General features: G+C 53.6%; 7 protein-coding genes and 4 non-coding genes across 11 annotated transcripts; 3 read left to right on the top strand and 8 right to left on the bottom strand.

Annotated features, from left to right (window-relative positions):
- Positions 1 to 2,125: 2,125 nt before the first annotated feature.
- Positions 2,126 to 2,198, bottom strand: BO66DRAFT_t81. The gene has a single exon. It is a non-coding gene; the product is annotated as a tRNA-Lys (tRNA).
- A 319-nt stretch (positions 2,199 to 2,517) lies between these two features.
- On the bottom strand, positions 2,518 to 2,590 carry BO66DRAFT_t80. The gene has a single exon. It is a non-coding gene; the product is annotated as a tRNA-Lys (tRNA).
- Positions 2,591 to 3,506: 916 nt separating this feature from the next.
- On the top strand, positions 3,507 to 3,579 carry BO66DRAFT_t87. The gene has a single exon. It is a non-coding gene; the product is annotated as a tRNA-Lys (tRNA).
- Positions 3,580 to 3,850: 271 nt separating this feature from the next.
- On the bottom strand, positions 3,851 to 5,987 carry yvc1 (putative potassium ion channel Yvc1; the record flags this gene model as incomplete). Its single annotated transcript, XM_025649160.1, has 5 exons — positions 3,851 to 4,284; positions 4,336 to 4,476; positions 4,524 to 5,458; positions 5,514 to 5,841; positions 5,912 to 5,987. 5 exons carry the CDS (start codon positions 5,985 to 5,987, stop codon positions 3,851 to 3,853), a joined length of 1,914 nt encoding a protein of 637 aa, XP_025506716.1.
- An 846-nt stretch (positions 5,988 to 6,833) lies between these two features.
- On the bottom strand, positions 6,834 to 7,964 carry BO66DRAFT_316094 (translation initiation factor eIF2 subunit alpha; the record flags this gene model as incomplete). The annotated part of the gene is made up of 4 exons (XM_025643492.1): positions 6,834 to 7,311; positions 7,374 to 7,581; positions 7,629 to 7,812; positions 7,887 to 7,964. 4 exons carry the CDS (start codon positions 7,962 to 7,964, stop codon positions 6,834 to 6,836), a joined length of 948 nt encoding a protein of 315 aa, XP_025506715.1.
- A 345-nt stretch (positions 7,965 to 8,309) lies between these two features.
- Positions 8,310 to 11,279, top strand: BO66DRAFT_469125 (SulP family inorganic anion transporter). Its single transcript, XM_025652703.1, has 5 exons — positions 8,310 to 8,468; positions 8,569 to 9,134; positions 9,194 to 9,823; positions 9,881 to 10,397; positions 10,451 to 11,279. The coding sequence occupies exons 2-5, from the start codon at positions 8,794 to 8,796 to the stop codon at positions 11,147 to 11,149; spliced, it is 2,187 nt and encodes a 728-aa protein (XP_025506714.1). The 5' UTR covers positions 8,310 to 8,468; positions 8,569 to 8,793; the 3' UTR covers positions 11,150 to 11,279.
- Positions 11,280 to 11,393: 114 nt separating this feature from the next.
- On the bottom strand, positions 11,394 to 12,851 carry BO66DRAFT_426721 (uncharacterized protein; the record flags this gene model as incomplete). The annotated part of the gene is made up of 1 exon (XM_025650300.1): positions 11,394 to 12,851. Exon 1 carries the CDS (start codon positions 12,756 to 12,758, stop codon positions 11,394 to 11,396), a length of 1,365 nt encoding a protein of 454 aa, XP_025506713.1. The 5' UTR covers positions 12,759 to 12,851.
- A 405-nt stretch (positions 12,852 to 13,256) lies between these two features.
- BO66DRAFT_399110 (F-box protein) lies at positions 13,257 to 14,473 on the bottom strand (the record flags this gene model as incomplete). The annotated part of the gene is made up of 2 exons (XM_025648666.1): positions 13,257 to 13,881; positions 13,947 to 14,473. The coding sequence occupies 2 exons, from the start codon at positions 14,471 to 14,473 to the stop codon at positions 13,257 to 13,259; spliced, it is 1,152 nt and encodes a 383-aa protein (XP_025506712.1).
- BO66DRAFT_389462 (uncharacterized protein) lies at positions 14,353 to 14,708 on the bottom strand (the record flags this gene model as incomplete). The annotated part of the gene is made up of 1 exon (XM_025646804.1): positions 14,353 to 14,708. A coding segment is annotated over exon 1 (161 nt), but the record flags the coding sequence as incomplete, so codon positions are not given.
- Positions 14,709 to 15,202: 494 nt separating this feature from the next.
- On the top strand, positions 15,203 to 16,355 carry BO66DRAFT_368181 (oxidoreductase, short chain dehydrogenase/reductase family superfamily; the record flags this gene model as incomplete). The annotated part of the gene is made up of 3 exons (XM_025645325.1): positions 15,203 to 16,070; positions 16,143 to 16,239; positions 16,289 to 16,355. The coding sequence occupies exons 1-3, from the start codon at positions 15,464 to 15,466 to the stop codon at positions 16,353 to 16,355; spliced, it is 771 nt and encodes a 256-aa protein (XP_025506710.1). The 5' UTR covers positions 15,203 to 15,463.
- Positions 16,356 to 16,677: 322 nt separating this feature from the next.
- Positions 16,678 to 16,748, bottom strand: BO66DRAFT_t79. The gene has a single exon. It is a non-coding gene; the product is annotated as a tRNA-Gly (tRNA).
- Positions 16,749 to 16,822: the final 74 nt, after the last annotated feature.

Raw genomic sequence — 16,822 nt, 5'->3', positions numbered from 1 at the left:
GCGGGCACGCGGCCGTCGTGACCCGGTTGCTCGGGGTCGGGGTTGACGTGCAACCGGCGGATGGGCAGGGGAAGACGGCGTTGATGTATGCCGTCGGGAGTATTGAAGATCCCGGAGTTCGTCTGGCGATTGTCACCGCGCTGGTGGGGGCGAAGGCGGAGGTGAATATTCGGGATGAGGCGGGGAGGGTGCCGTTGGGCGTCGCGGTGGAGAAAGGGGATGCGGCGGTTGTCGGGGTTTTGGTCAAGGCCGGGGCGGATGTGAATGTGAGGGATGGGAAGGAGGAGAATGGGGTCAGGCCGTTGGAGGTGGCAGTTGAGAAGGGGGCTGTTGACGTTGTAGAGGTTTTGGTGGATGCGCAGGCGGATCCGAATGCGGGCTTGAATTGTGAAGAAGAGGGGGAGGAGGGTGAGGGAGAAGCTGCTGCTGCTGTTGCTGCTGCTCGGGCACCGCCGTTGTCGGTGGCGGTGGAGAAGGGAAATGAGACGATTGTACAGTTGCTGCTAAAGGCTGGCGCGAATCCCGATGCTAAAGACCTGGCTGGCCGCGCACCGCTGTCGGTGGCGGTTGAGAAAGGGAATGAAACGATAGCGCAGTTGTTACTCAAGGCTGGCGCGAATCCGGATGTTCGGGATGGGGACGGGAGGCCGCCGTTGCTGTGGGCTGTGGAAAAGGGCTCCGAGGAGGTCGTGCGGTTGCTGATCGCCTCGCGGAGAATCAACCTTGATCTCGTGGATGATGCAGGCCGGTCAGCTCTCTGGTGGGCTGCGCGGATGGGTTTGCTCTCGATCGTGCGGTTGCTGGTTCGGCACGGGGCCGACTTGGAGATTCGACCGATAGAGCTTGAAGATGCACAGCAGCAGCAACAACAACCTTGCGGGACTGCCTTATATCAAGCCGGCCGACGCGGTCATTTTGAGGTGGTCAAGTATCTGCTGAAGAAGAAGGCGAACATCAATGCCCCAGCTCGGGGCCTGTCCCTGCTGATGTCCTTGGTCTTGTATGATCGGGGCAAGCGGGGACGGAAGATGATCGAATTGCTCCTCGACGCAGGGGCTGATGCCAACACCAAGGATACTTCCGGGCGAACGATTCTACACATCGCAGCAGCCGACGGCGATGTTGAGCTGGCTGAAATCGCCCTCGACAGCGGCGTAGGACTCGAGGCTACGGCAGAGGACGGCATGACGGCGTTGCACCGAGCGATCATCAACCGCCACGACCACATCATGGGCATGCTCCTTAACTATGGTGCCGACCCGGAAGCCCAGGACGGCAATGGGGATACGCCTCTACACTTCGCAGCCGCCGGCGGTCGGCGGAAATTGTTCGAATTGTTCCTGGACCAGTCGCCCGATATCAACGTGACCAACTTCTCCGGTGAGAGCCCCCTGCACAAGGCCGTCCAACGAGGCCGGCGGAAATTGGTCGAGTATATGGTCCGCAAAGATGCGGACCTCGAGTTGCGTGACGACTACAAGCGAACGCCGTTGCTCAAGGCCGTGGGGGCGGAGAACCACGTTATGAGATTGCTGGTCAATAAGGGAGCTCATGTGCATGCGAAGGACATGTTCGGGCAGACGGCGCTACATATGGCGGCAGAGGCCGGGCTGGCTGAGGATGTGTACTTCTTGCTGGGCCATGGCTTGTCGGCGAGTCTGCCGGATGATCGTGGTCGCACTCCCAAGGAGCTTGCAGCTAAGAATGGAAGGAAGGATGTTGTCGCCCTCTTTAAGCGGATGGAATTGATGGCGCCGAAGCAGGAGGAGGATGAGGATTCCTCGGAATCATGAGTATTCCGGCGGCGGGAGGAAGGTCATTGGAGTTCTGGATCCTGTGTACGTATTATCTTGAGTTTGGATTAGCGCATGTACAGGTTGTCTGTGAGACAAATGCACTGTACCTTTAAGCGACGATAGATATTGTCATATGGACTAGGATGGAGGGTTCGGCGGCTGCGTCCGAACCATGGGCAGCAGTTAGGGATTTCCGCCTTGTAGTACAAAACAAACTGATCATCGACAATGAGCGTGTAGAGGCCAAAAAAAAAAAAAGAAAAGAAAAAGAAGGCTCGCATATCAATGGCAAGTCAGCGAGCAGAGAAATGGTGATGGGCAAAAAGTGAAGCCCAACGCGGGGGTTGAACCCGCAACCTTGAGATTAAGAGTCTCACGCTCTGCCGATTGAGCTAGCCGGGCTGGTTGTTGGAAATATTGCACATATTCTGCTTTATCACAGGCGTCAAGAGCTTCAAGGCAACCGAAAATACTTGTGGTGCTGAAAAGCAAGAGAGCCGAGCGCCGGCTCTGCCGTAGAACTCTTCTCTACAAGGTACGCTCCGGTTAGCAATTGTTCTCCATTGGCAGCGTAGGATGCACCACCAACCTCACAAGGTGGGTATTTGTCACGTTTTAGTTGGTGATTCAGTCCTGTGAACTATCAGGCCCGTTTTATGTCGGGTAAAAGACACAAAAAAGAAGGAGTAGAGAAGCTGATCCGGGATCAATCAAAAAGTAAAGCCCAACGCGGGGGTTGAACCCGCAACCTTGAGATTAAGAGTCTCACGCTCTGCCGATTGAGCTAGCCGGGCTGATTTGTTAAAGAAGATCACACCGGATAGCTTCATGATCGCCAGATGGAATGTGTGGCCTTCACCATTGTGTCCCGACCGGGGTGTTGGGGTGGCACTGGGAACTATTGCTATATCAGCGGATGTGACACTCGTTATATGTATCTTCAAGGCTATAGATTTTGGGGCACCTCAGTCGGTGTTCGGGTCTTACCTGGTCGACTGGCTGCGCGTCAACGCTGGGCTGGCGAGCGGATGGTTGCCCGGGTGGCAACCATGGGAGCGGCTCGATTGGGGGCAGGCCTGAATGATGTACTCGATAGAGTAGGTACACCAGCTGTGCTAATCGGGGATTTGGCTGGCTCCTCATTCATGTGCGGCTGTGTCACTTGCTGTGTCTTGTTCTGGGGGTGTAAGAGTTGGAATACTGAGCGCAGCACCGACAACGTCTTGTTGGGCTGGGCTTGGGTTGTATGAACTTGACGGCCTCGTCGTCAGTTGCTCTAATGCGTCTGTCTCGTCATTGCGTGTGACTTTTGTGTGTGTGGTGGCATCTGTGGAGTTTCTGCTGTGTTCGTGCTTTATATGTATCGTCGGTGTAGGCCACGTTTCGGATTGTCGGCCATAGAATGGACCTAGCCGGGTGTATACACTCAGATATATCTTGCCCACCAGACACGACCGGTAAAGACCGGGCTCGAGAAGGATGAACCATCGCAGTGTAACCATCTAAGGGATCAAGAATACCTAACTGACATACCGGGCGGAATAGTCGAACGGGTCTGCTTGAGGAGTGAAGGGCAGTGTTTAGCCATATCTCACCGTCTTCCATATGACAGCCACTCGTGATAGTAGCATTAAGCCCGATTTGGTGGCGTGCATGACTAGCGTTATTCTTTAATATAGACACAAGGTTACTTTCACTTTCAACAAGTCAGCCCGGCTAGCTCAATCGGCAGAGCGTGAGACTCTTAATCTCAAGGTTGCGGGTTCAACCCCCGCGTTGGGCTTTAACTTTTGCTTACGAATTTATTTTTGCTGGTCGGATCATAGGGGAGGGACTCTTGCCTCAAGCAAGCATCATCAATTGACAAGCCCGTATTCAGACTGGAATTCCAATAAGCGGCCCGCATCGGACTTAAAACATTCATCCACCACAAACAGAAACTCCAAAGAAAGGATCCACAGTTGCCAACTCTGACTGTACATTGCCCACCCTACAAGTTGCAAACAAACTCTCTGAGGCAATGGCAGGTGATATTTCCTCCCGTAGAATAAGCCCTAATCTTCGTCCAGCATTGTTGAGCTCGACTCCCCAATCATCATGCCCCGTCTAGCTTTCTCCTCCGTCAACTGCCGCACGGTCTCAGTCAAAGCCATCACCTGCTCCCTCAACTGCACGAGCTCGGCCGTGGTACTATCCACATGGAGGTTCGGCGCAGTTTCCTGGACGGACTGCCTCCAGGCATCGTCGATATCGAAGTCCACCTCCTCAGCAGCATGCTCCCACTCCTGGACACTATCGTCATCCTCTTCCCCACGGCGACGGTTCCATCTGATCCGCCTCGCGTCCCGGACCTCCAGGAATGCAGTAATCAGCAGAATGGGCGAGTAGATAATGCCCATGATCACATCATTCAACTTGGCATAGTACTGCCGTGGCAACCACCACTCGAAGGGGAGAACTAGGAAGATAATCTCCAGCAAGTTGAAGGCTTCATTGTAGACATCAGCCCCAGCTCAGATCCCGGAGCAACAGAACTTACGAGGTATAAAGACGTTTTCGTCAGGAGCTCGGACAAATTGCATGGTCTTCAGCGCAAAGGCGGCCATGTATTCATCGATGGCATTTCCAGAGATGTCCTCATAGGCACTGTTGTACAATGCAATGAGGATATTCAGCAAGACTAGCGATGGTCAGTCACCATAGCGAAGTAGAGAGCGGGGCACTTACTAGTCATCACCACGAAGTTAAAAAGGTAGTAGAGAATGATGCCGAAAGGAAAAGCAAAGTCTTCGAAAGTGCCGAACTCCGGACTCTGCATGATGCTGTTCGCCATACCCTGGATGATGCTTCTTGTGATTGGAATGTCATTGTCCACTTGAGCCATCCCAATGAAAGCCTGGAAGAACCCCGCCAGCACGACAAAGAGAAGAGCAAAAAATATCAAGCTCTCCTTCATCATGACCCGTAGCACCACAAACATAGCACCGAAGAACCGGAATGAGTCGAGATAGAGCATCATGCGCATCCAGAACATGGGTCCTGCGAAGGCTAGAAAGTTGTAACTGAGCTCATTGAACTTCTGCCGTTCGGCATCATGCACCGACGGGGAATGAGCCAGAGCCACAACTCGTAGAACGAAAGAAACCACCAGGAGAGAATAGAGGGTAGAATTGAAAGCGTTCCAGAAATCGATGTAATGCCAGCCAACCTTCCAGACCTTGGCGATTTCATCACAAATGAATGCAAGAGTCATCACATAGAGAACACCTTCGACCACATCCAAATCACCAGAGGGATTGACCGTGTTAATGACCTGTGTATACAGACCGAGATACACCAGAGAAAAGAAAATCTGACAAACGTTTTGATAAAGAGGTGTCCGCATACGATCGGGATGGAAATGGACCTTGAAACTCGTATTGTCCCTCTCATGGTAGGGCACGAAATTGGTGGGATTACCCTCCTGCTGGCAGTACCAACCATTCCAGAGATAGCGGATACACTTCTGGTATCCAGAAGACCCGATCACCCTGAGGGCATGGAGGTCGACCGCGCGCTCAATGACATTGGCTGGCACGGTCTCCTCGCCATCAAGAAAGAGTGAATACCGTTTCAGCAAGACCTGCGCAAGGAGGGCATCTTGATCTTCCTCGCTCTCAATTCTGGAAACAGTCAGTCTAGTCAGTCCGCGTTATCGCGAGGCTTGGATAACCCTACATGCGCTTCGCGATGACTTCACATGCAAGAGCTCGACGCTCATGCAGGTCGGAATCCCAGAGCTCTTCCAGAGCCTGGATCTTGAACCAACGTAAGCATACGAGCAGGCAGAAGGGCACGCAAGCCCGTAACCCATCGCCACCCGCCCGACAAGCGGTCTGGATGACATTCTTGGTGATAATGCGACTGTTGGGAGCGGTGAGGGCATCCTCATCCACCTCACACGATATAACCTGCTCGATCTGGTATTTAAGTCGAAGCGCAATCCTAGTCACCTCCTTAGAGGGGCGCGTAGAAGAAACTTCATCGTCGGTGAAGGTGGGAAGCACTACCATGGCCGTTAGCTGCCTGATTTCCGGCTCGTATTCTACGCTGGGTTGCACAATGACATGACGTACGACGGTGTCGCTCCATATGCCGACGATGTCGAGTCCGCACAGGGTCAGTGGTAAAAATATCTCGCCAATGGCCCATCCTTTACCGAGACAATCGAAAGGTCGACGTGGGTGAGAGAAGACTGGGTTGAGTGGGAAGAGTCAGGAACTTGGGAGGACAAGCTGAATAAATGAACGGGCGATGAATGATGGGTAGACGGTATACCCAAAACGGCGTCTAGTCTAGGTCCAAACAAGTCGAGCATCCCGCCTGCCCCACCAATTTACTTTTCCTCAATGACTTACAGTGCCATTGAGACTTTTTTCTTTATGGTACTGCACTCAAAACCACTACTCACTGCCCACGTGGAATCGAAACCTAGCTACGGCAAGCATGGCTGGAAGAATTGTCCTCCCACCCCCACACCTAAAAGTAACATCGACATCATCAGGCGTATAGCCATAAGTAAAGTCATAGTCAATGAAAGAACAGCAGAAAAGGGATTTTGAGTCAGTGTCTAACATGGCCACTGGCGAGAAATCGTAGATCAAAGAAGCTTATGTACACCAGAATCTGCGAAGCTCCTCTCGGTCGGAGGCCAGTCCTCACCAGAGGCGTAACCAGCAGCTACTGCAGTGGCTTCCTCAACACATGAGACCGAAGGTTGCCCCCCTCGTTTCCTCACATGGTCTCGACCATCGCCGATGATCTCGATTCGCCCCGTCGCGCGTCAAACCGTACCTCCGTCTCATAAAATCGTGTCACGTCCAAAAACTCTATTGAACTTTTCCGATCCCTGTCCATCGTGCTCAACCATGTCCTCTGATACTCGATACTGATTAATCACAGTTCGTTAGACGAACTGTTGTATCCTCCACCGTTGACCATCATTTGAGCAAGCCCGTAGACCACCAGACGGTATCAGTCGGCATATCCATGCGCGATTTACTCAAGGTTACCCTCATCGCTCTCAGAATCATCCTCATCACCGCTGACCAACATGACCTCACGCTCACGCTTCTCCATGAGCTCCTGGAGGGCAGCATCATCGTGCTCAGTAACGGCCTTGGGAGCCATCTTGACTGTGCAGGCACCGCCGGACTCCTTGATCTTGGCCTCAATCCGTTGAATGGCCTCCTCGAGCTGCTGGATACCGATAGCCTTGTCCAAGCACTGGCTAGTCAAGACGTACAAGGGCGGGGCGACCAGCTTGACCTTGATCTGGTTTTCGGCGGAGTTGTTGGCCTCGGCGGTGCGCAGGGCCTCCTTGACTGCATCGATACCATCGTAGCCGAAGCAGGTAACCTCAATATCGGCACGGACCTTGGTGGGGTGAGGGGTGAGTCTCTTGCTGATGTAATGCGTCAACTCCTTCTTGACGGCTTCGCTGGGGAATTCGACGTCGTTCCACACATCGGGGTTCCTAAGATAACCATAAGTTACACGGTCCATCGGTGGCATTGTTGCCCGCGAGTGCAGCCTTACGTGATGGAGATCTTGAAAGCATCGTGGGAGTGGCCGTATTTGCGGTTCAAGGGCCATCCGATCTGCTGGTATAAGGTCTCAAGAGGGGTTTGGGTGGCCTCGGCGACATGGCGCATGATGGAGTGCACGGCCTTGCTCTTGTTGTATCTCTCCTCACACTTGATAACATCCTCGGGGGAAACACGACGCTTGGACAGATCGATATAACCTGATGACGGGGAACAAAGAGATGTCAGCGGGCCCCAGTTCGATGACGGCCAGATCTGTTGCCCTTACCCTTCTCCTTATCCACACGGAGCACGATGACGACCTCGTTACGGCCAATACGGATGAGCTTCTGGATACTGCGGATACGTCTGCGCGACAGTTCGGAGAGCAGGATCATGCCGTCGATGTTGTCATATTCCAGCAGCTTCACGTATGCGCCCATTTCGGCGATCTAAGCATTGCAGAACCGCGACTGTCAGCCAATGTCTCCTGCCGTCACTTCTCCCAGATCCAGCTGATGCGTACCTGCTTCACATTGACCATGACATAGCTGTCCACCTCCGGGTACTTCTCCTCGTAGAAACGGGAATTTGTCAACGACATTTTCGGCGGGGTTGCGCCTTGTGCTGGGCAGAGCTTTGAGCGGGGTTGAAAGGTCGGACTGGGGGCCGGGAGAAAATGGGATAAACCGAGACTGAACGGTCTCAAGTCGATATTGCCGGGAAAACCACCGAAAGGGGAGCGAAGGTGTTTGCGAGATGGGGTAACGAGGCTTGCCACTTAATCGGGATCACAGAAGCACATTTCGAAAAACCCACATTTGGGCCTCGCGCTTGGCTGAGTCATCACGTGCCATGCGGGTGATTCTCACCGCTCGGCAGAATCCACCCGATAGATAATGGCTGTACTCCGTAGTACGATAAGGTAGGCATTACTTCATCCCTCCCCATTTCTTTGCCTCTTACCACCACCCACTGGGATTAATTATTCACTCACTCTTTTAGATGCGTGTGGTGGCGGGGTGAAAGGAGATTGGAAGGGAGGTCCAGCTTCAGACACGTTGCTCGGCACCGATTTTCTTTTCTCTTCTGCTCCATTGGTCTTTTGGTATGTGCCTTCGTCCAATGTCTACTAAGTTGCCCCATCCTATCCTATGGCTTTGCTTGCTCCGCCTATCTGCTGACGATCCCGCTAACTCTCTTAGCAGTAGCCACCGCGCCCTGCGCTACGGATTCCGCGCTTTTTGACTCGCTGCTTTGCCCTGGACAGTCCATCTCCTAGTTGTGCTGTCTTAGTTGTTTCATTCTTTGGAAAGATTTTTGCTATCTCTTTTATTTCTACCAAATCTGCCGCATATGGCGTATAACGCACCCCTCTAGACTGTCGCATTCCAGATATATTTGGTGACTCGGTGGATCTTCCTTGCGACATTATGCCGGAGACAAACGAGCATCTCCGACAACACCGCTCTTTGCGGGATCAGATCGTGGGCCTTTTCCAAGGATTTTCGCAAAGCAGCTCCGATGCCTCCCACATAGAACGGATCATCGTGCCCCGAGAACCTAGCGATAGAACCCGCTTGCTGAAATCTTACGATGGCGATGACCCTGCATGTGGTCTGAGAGATGCTTGCAACCACGGTACATTTTCCCCAAGGCCGGGTAGTGAGGAATACCACGATGGTACTCCTGAGCCAGATTTTGCCCAGGGGCCCGAGAATATGCCCAGGACAGGGTCAACGGCAGCCTGGCCGGCGAAAAGCTACAGGTCTCTGTATGTTTGGCTTCAAGTCGGTTTACCTGGGCGCGAATGCTGATGACAACAACCTCCAGGTATATCTCATACTACATCCCGTTCTTCAATTGGATACCTCAATATCGTTGGTCGTTCCTGCGCGGCGACCTCATCTCCGCCTTGACAATCGCATCGATCTATATCCCAATGGCTCTTTCTTTGGCCTCGAATCTTGCTCATGCACCTGCAATCAATGGACTCTACTCTTTCGTGTTCCAACCTTTTATCTACGCAATCCTTGGAAGCAGCCCCTTGTTGCTTCTCGGCCCAGAAGCGGCTGGGTCTCTGTTGACAGGTACCATTGTCAAATCGAGTGTCTCGCAGGGACTGTCACGAGAGGATGACGAAGCTGCGAGCGCCATGGTTGTCGGCGTCGCAACTGCCATGGCAGGCTCAATGATACTCGTAGCTGGATTGACCCGGTTAGGCTTCCTAGACAACGTCTTGAGCCGACCCTTTCTCAGAGGCTTCATCACCGCAATTGGATGTGTCATCTTTGTCGACCAGCTCATCCCAGAAGTGGGCTTAGCTGACCTGGCGAGGGATGCGGGCGTCAGTCATGGAAGTACAGCAGAGAAGCTCGTCTTCCTGCTCCGGAATCTCAAGAGCTGCCATGGTCTGACAGCCGCAGTCTCCTTTACCAGCTTCACGATAATCATGCTTTTCAGGTACGTGATTCCCCCCCCAAATGGAGTGGTCGAGTCTCTAACATGCGGATCACACAGAACACTCAAGAAATTCTTGGAGCCACGGTTTCCTCAGGTTGTCTACTTCCCCGACCGGATTATCGTTGTCATCCTGTCAGCCGTTCTTACCTGGCACCTCGGCTGGTATGAGAAGGGGCTTGAAATCCTCGGGCCCGTCCAGGAGACAGGCAATGGGATCTTTGCGTTCAACTGGCCTTTCCAATTCCAGCATATGAAGCATGTACGGACAGCCTTGAGTACGTCCTTTGTCATTGCATTGCTTGGCTTCTTTGAGTCCTCCGTTGCTGCCAAAGGGCTGGGCGAGAAACGAGATGGAGTGCAGGGCATGCCCGTGAGCGCCAACAGAGAAATGGTGGCGCTGGGCGTTGCCAATGTTGTTGGTGGCTGTTTCATGGCGCTTCCTGCATTCGGTGGTTACGGGAGAAGCAAGTTGAATGCTTCCACAGGGGCGCGATCCCCGATGAGTAGTGTCTTCTTGAGCATCATCACCGCCGTCTGTATCAAGGTGATCCTGCCTTATCTGTACTATTTACCGGTGAGCTGGTCCCTACTTATACCATTCGATTACAAACTGACGGCATATTCCAGAAAGCTGTGCTTTCCTCTACAATCTCAGTGGTGGCATACAGTCTAATAGAGGAGTGTCCTCATGATGTGGCTTTCTTCATTCGCTTGCGTGGTTGGACAGAGCTCACATTGATGATTCTTATCTTCGGCTCGACAATCTTTTACTCCTTAGAACTGGGCATTGCGCTGGGAATCGGATTGTCTATTCTAATCCTGATTCGCCACTCCACCCAGCCTCGAATCCAGATTCTCGGTAAGGTCGCTGGTACAAATGATCGATTCGACAACGCTGAACTCCACGGGGAAAACGTGGAGCTCATTGAGGGTGCGCTCATCGTCAAGATCCCGGAGCCCCTGACATTCGCCAACACCGGCGACTTAAAGAATCGTCTTCGCAGGCTCGAATTCTACGGCACCAACCAAGCGCACCCTTCCCTCCCGCGGTCGCGACCCCCCGAGCACAACAAGAACATCATCTTCGACGTGCATGGGGTCACCAGCATCGATGGCTCCGGGACACAGGTTCTCTCCGAGATTGTGAATGAGTATCTCAACCTCGGAGTGAGAGTGTTCTTCTGCCGTCTTCCCAATCGCAATGTCTTCCGCATGTTCGAAAGGAGCGGCATCGTCGACCGCTGCGGCGGCATGCAATATTTTGTGCACAGTGTTGATGAAGCACTGAGACTTGCCGAAGCAGAGGGTGGACCCTTGGAGCCTTGAGCTCCTCGTCGCAAGGCGAGCCAACTTCGCCTCTGGGAGGGTTGTTCGCATTTGGTTCTCCCCTTCGGCATCAATGCCATGTATAGACGTGACACGTGTTTCCGATATATCGCTTGACATTTTTTTTGCTGGTCATAGCCCCCGTTAGATTTGCTGATAGCGATGGAAGCCCTAGAGCTCCAACCCTTGGTAATTTGATTAGAGCTTACCTTTTTCTTCCCTGCGTAAGGGTGGCATGCTTCATTCAGCCTTCAAGAGACCCATGGCTCTCACCCTCCACCCCGGCTGCTCGCCGCACCACGTCTAGAAGCAGCATCTCAGCGGCGCGTAAGGCAACCCGATCCTTAAGACTCAACACAGTAGCGCCAGCAGCAGGAGGAGGAAGTCCCCCATCATCGTGTTCCTCGTCGTCCTTCTCCTCACCATCCTCAGCACCCACCTGCCCGGCACCGGCACCGGCACCAGCACCGGCAACCCCAACCAACTTCATCTTCCCATCCGCGCCCAACATAAACCCCCCACAACTAACCCTCGTCACCCGCACCACATCCCCACCCTCAAGCCCCTTCCCCTCTTTCAAATCCACCCTCATCGCCAGATGCGTATCCAGATACCCCGCGATCTTGCCTAACACATCCCCACCCCCGGACTGATCCTCCTCAGAAACCCCCCCAACTAAACCCCCAACCACCCCCCGCGGCAAACAAACATCCAACCCGCGCAACCCCGGCGCCACCGGCCCCTGAAACCCCAACACGATATGCACATCCCGAACCACTGCCCCGACCACATCATCACCGCCACCCTCAACCCCAGCCCCGCCCCCAACTTTGCGAGCCTCCTCGCGAACGTAGGAGAGATACCCCTCCAACGACCCACCCAGGAACCCAGACGGGAGGGTCAAGCCCGCGGCGTACGTGTCGAACGTCGCAGATAGAAAGGCCAGGAAGGTGTGGCGGAGCGGGGCGGGGAGTTTGGTGAGGAGGAGGGGGAGATGGGTTGTTTGGGTGTGGGCGTGCGAGCGGAGGGTTCGGTGCGGGGCGTGGGAGCGGGCGTGGGAGCTTGATGGGGAGGGTGCGCTGGTTGTTGTGGAGGTGGTAGCGGTGGAGGATACGGCGGAGGGCGTGAGGAGGGCGGCGCGGTAGGTTTGGGTTTCGTAGGTCAGGGTGATTAGGATGCCGGCGCCGGGGGTGCCCGGGGTGGTTGCTGGGCGGCGCGGGCGGCCGCGGGGGCGGGAGGGGGTTGGGTCGTTGGTGTTGGTGTTTGTGGAGGGCGAGGGAGAGGGAGAGGGCGAGGGGTTCGTGGTGGTTATCGCCCGGGTGGTTGTGGTGGTTGTGTGGCCGGACAGGGAGAGCGTGGGGATGGGTTCCCAGGTGCAGGAGAGTAGGGCGCCGGTTTTCGACCGGGGGTCTGCCTCGTCGGAGGCGCCAATTGTTGTGAAGGTTGCGCCGGAGACGGAGGAGGTGCCGGTGAGGTGGTCGCGGAGGCGGGCTGCGTAGGTCTGCAGGGCGTGGTGGTTGTCAAGCAGGGAGGGGAATTCTTTGCCATGGTGCAGCGGGGAGAGTCGGTGTAAAGTCCAGGTTGTGTTGAGGAGGCTCAGGAGGGCCATTGTTGCTTGGGGATTATGGTGGTTACTATGTTTTGTGATTGTTATGGTGGAAAGAGAGGGAGGAAGATAGGGAGCGGAGGAGGAGAGTTTCACATGTCGCGCCGGACTTGGTAGATGTAAGTTAACTTACTGCCCGCGAGTACTGGTAGTCACTTCGTAAGTTCGCCCGCGGAAGAAAAGCATCTCTTGGCAGGGAAGAGCTGCCGCTAACCCCGCCTTGCGCAACATTTACCTCGGAAGAATTCTAACTTTCTAAACTTTAACAACATTTCACAGTCAATACGTGGTCTGATTTGGAGTCTTGTGCTGATTCCGAAATATGCTAGAAATTCGAATTGACGCTGCGGCGTTGCAGTCGTAAAGTTGACACCCGCTGCGTCTCCCGCCATCATAGACACCGAAAAACCCCCTTCCCGCTGGAACCTGGAACGCCTTGCCTCAAAAAACCAGAGAAAATGCAGGATAACGCAGCGCTTGCTAAACCCAAAACGGAATGATTCACGCATGCCAGCCCTCTCTCACGCGGCACTCGCGACAGGACAACAAGACCGGCAGCCCGGGCCAGACCATGACGCGATCGACATCATGGGGCGCCGCATGCCTCGAAGCCAGCTCTTCCCCTACCACATCAAACCAGACGTCTTCTACCGATCCGTGGAGGTGAACGTTTGGCGAGATCTGGAACACCAAGGACTGAATGTCGTCCTTCTCGTTCAACGTGATATCGTTGTGGAAATTGTGCATAAACTCCTTTCGCTGCATTCGCTGACTCCCGCCGTCCCCAATCTCCGCAGAGAAATACTCCACGATCCGCGAGAACGGGGATACGGTGAGCAGTGACCCGATCCAACTGTCATCCGACACCGTAGGCTCATCCGGTGGTACCGTATACCGCAGGTAGGAGACTAGGAGTTGCATGCAGTGGTGCGTGGCTATAAGAGTCGCCGTATCGGTGAACGGGGGTGCCTTGATTATCTTTACTTGCAGCTCCCGGTACATGACTTTACGAATGTGAGGGGGGATGGGAACCGGAAGACGTCCGGCCTCAAATTCTCGGAGGAGGATGTTGGTTTGCTCTCGTCTAGCGAGAGCATAGGTTTCCAAAAAGTAGAGAGCATAGTACCTGGGGCAAGGAATCATATGTCAGAGGAAGGAGTCATCGGAGACAAATCGCAGGGTGATACTCACATCAGAGGAGTGAGGTAGAACCATAACCGCGCGGTCGTCTGCTGCACAAAAGCAGACCGCTCGGCCTTGGAGGAGAAAACCGACTTCATAAAGCCTGGCTCACTGTGCACGAACCGATCCATGACACGATCCGCAAGGTAGCAGCTCAACTTTGAACATTGCTTCTGCCGACGGCGCAAACTGAAGATGTACTTGAAGGTGTAGATATGGCCCCCCCTGGCACTCTTCGCAGGAGGGAACAGGTCCGACAGAAGCACTACATCATCCTCCGGACTTCTAGTATAGGTTTTCTCGCCGTCGATAGGGGAGGGAAGCGTTCCGCCGCGGCGTTGTCGCAGATACTGCCGGGTGATCCATTGTTCTTGGGAGGTCAGCAGCTGATAGAAGGACTTGCAGACCAGCTTCAGCGGTAATAAATCGGTGACGCCGCAGTGGGCGAATATCTTGATCTGGATTTCAACGGGGAGGAGGTCCCAGGGGGCCGAGGTCGGTACTATGTCCACTCTGTCAACATTGGGAAAACCCATGTCAGTAACGAGCACGCCTCGAGGCTTGAGCGTCGGTCATCTATCTTCAGCAGGGGCGGTCCAACGTACAACGACACGGAAGATGGCACTGCACCGTGTTTGGAGGAATTGCTCTTCTTGGCGTCGGATCTCTTGCCTCTGTTGATGGCAGCGCGTGCTTTTTTGGCTTGCAGCATGAAATTGTGGAATGTACTCATCGTCAAGTACCATTAGACATGAGGAGGCCAGCTCCGACTTCAGCACTTTGAGAATAGACAGCTTGACACCATAGAGAGCCCTGATTTCTCTCGTCGATCGTTTAAAAGGGATTCTCCACTGGCGCCTTTTGGGGGGTAGAGGGGCGATGACTAAGCAGGGCTGAGCAAGAGGATTGTTGCTAATTTAGAAGCAGGCCACGAATAGAAGCGGACCACACGGGGTGTATAGGCTGGGTGAGGTGAATCTGGTGTAGGTGGAGGTAGATAGAGGCGAGGTCATGTTCAAAAGATGAGACTAGAGAAGGAGAAAGAATGGAGACGGAGGCAGATGCGGTCGTCTGAAACGGACTGCTGATTGGGGGCTGGATTCACTACTCGCGGCGACTGAGTGCAAGAGATGACCAGTCACTGACCAGTCACTGACCAGTCACTGACCAGTCAAGCGTTGCAATCGCGTCGAATTCCGCTTAAGCGGCGGCTAACTAGCCATTAGCCAGCATAGTCTAATGACAGGTGAGAAGGGGGGGGTGATTTTATGTCAACTTCGCAGACATGCATGCATAATAAGGTAATCAAAGGATTGGAGAGGGGTAAGCAAAGCAAGAAGCAAGCCGTGTCACAATCCGCAGTCGGACTTACGTCATTAGGAACAGGGGTCAGCACCAGCTATTGTTCACTTCTTCCACAACGAGGGGCACGCTGCGCATCATTCTTGCCCTGCACAGCTCACTTAATCTGAGAATCCAACCCAACATCCTTTGTACTGAGTCACCAAGTCTTGCCGATACGAACTATGTCCGAGAATATCCTCATCGTCGGTGCTACCAGAGGCTTGGGGTCATCCCTCAAGACTCTATATGCAGGGAGACAATCCACGAAGACGGTTTTTGCAACCACCCGACATTCTACGAAGCCAAAAGACGAGCCTCTTGTCTCATGGATTCCGAACATTGACGTGTCCAAACCTGATGTCGGCCAGAGTTTGGTTTCCCAGCTGCCCTCATCTGAGAAGATCTCAACAGTCATCATCTCCGCGGGCTATTTTGGGTTCGAGACATTTGATGATCCCGATTGGGAGAAACAAGTCAAGATGTATACCACCTCTGCTATTGGGCCTGTCTTTCTAGTCCATCACCTGGTCAAAGCCGGACTCTTGGATGCCGGTAGCAAGATAATTCTGGTCAGTAGCGAGAGTGGAAGCATTACGCTGCGTCATGAGAAGGAGGGTGGCGGAAATTATGGTCACCATGCCAGCAAAGCAGCTCTTAATATGGTCGGGAAGCTGCTGAGTTTGGACCTCAAAGACAAAGGAATCGCTGTCGGCATAGTCCATCCTGGGTTTATGCGCACGGAGATGACAAAGGGTGTGGGGTTTGACAAGTACTGGGATGCCGGCGGAGGTAGGTCGTCGAATCGTTTGCATGTGTCACCTGTTTCTCGTTTAAAGACACACTGACCGCTTGTCCTTGCAGCTGTCACCCCAGATGAGGCAGCAGAATCGCTCGCTTCGTTTACAGACACGTTTGACCTCAGCAAGACCGGACAATACTGGGCACCGCGGGGCCCCAGGTTTGTGTAGCCTTTTTGAATATTCAGAGAACCAAGCTAATCTGGCCAGGGACATCGGGACTGCCGAGCCTGTCCTAGGTAGTGACTTGCCAACACCCCTCCAATTGCCCTGGTAGAAAGCTTTTGGCATGTTGAAGCTGGGGCTGGTACTGTGGTAACCAGAAAGCTCCGTTTCTTCGTCTGAAGGTAGCTTATTGATCAATAGCACCGGACATATGCTGTGCAGGATTTCATCATCGATACGAGGCATAGATTGCTTGTTGTAGGATTGAAAAGTGCTGTCAGTTGAGATCGGTCGAGGGTCTAGATATGTAAAGAGAGGACAAATACATTCGATCTCCCATGAGTTCTGACCTGTATATCAGCTGGGGCTGAAGCCAAAGAATACCAACTGGAGGCCGGTCAAGGCGGATCGAAGATCAAAAAAGAAAATCGACTTGCATCATCCGTGAATCGAACACGGGCCTCATCGATGGCAACGATGAATTCTACCACTAGACCAATGATGCTTGTTGTTGAGAACACCCTTGATTGTACATTGATAAGCTTGAAGCCTAAGAAAGACGTCTCGCTGTGGTGGTTA

This window comes from Aspergillus aculeatinus (genome assembly GCF_003184765.1).
Source record: "Aspergillus aculeatinus CBS 121060 unplaced genomic scaffold BO66scaffold_9, whole genome shotgun sequence".
Taxonomy (NCBI): Eukaryota; Fungi; Ascomycota; class Eurotiomycetes; order Eurotiales; family Aspergillaceae; genus Aspergillus; species Aspergillus aculeatinus.
Note: the sequence above shows the minus strand (reverse complement) of the source record. Positions and strands in the feature narration are given on the sequence as shown.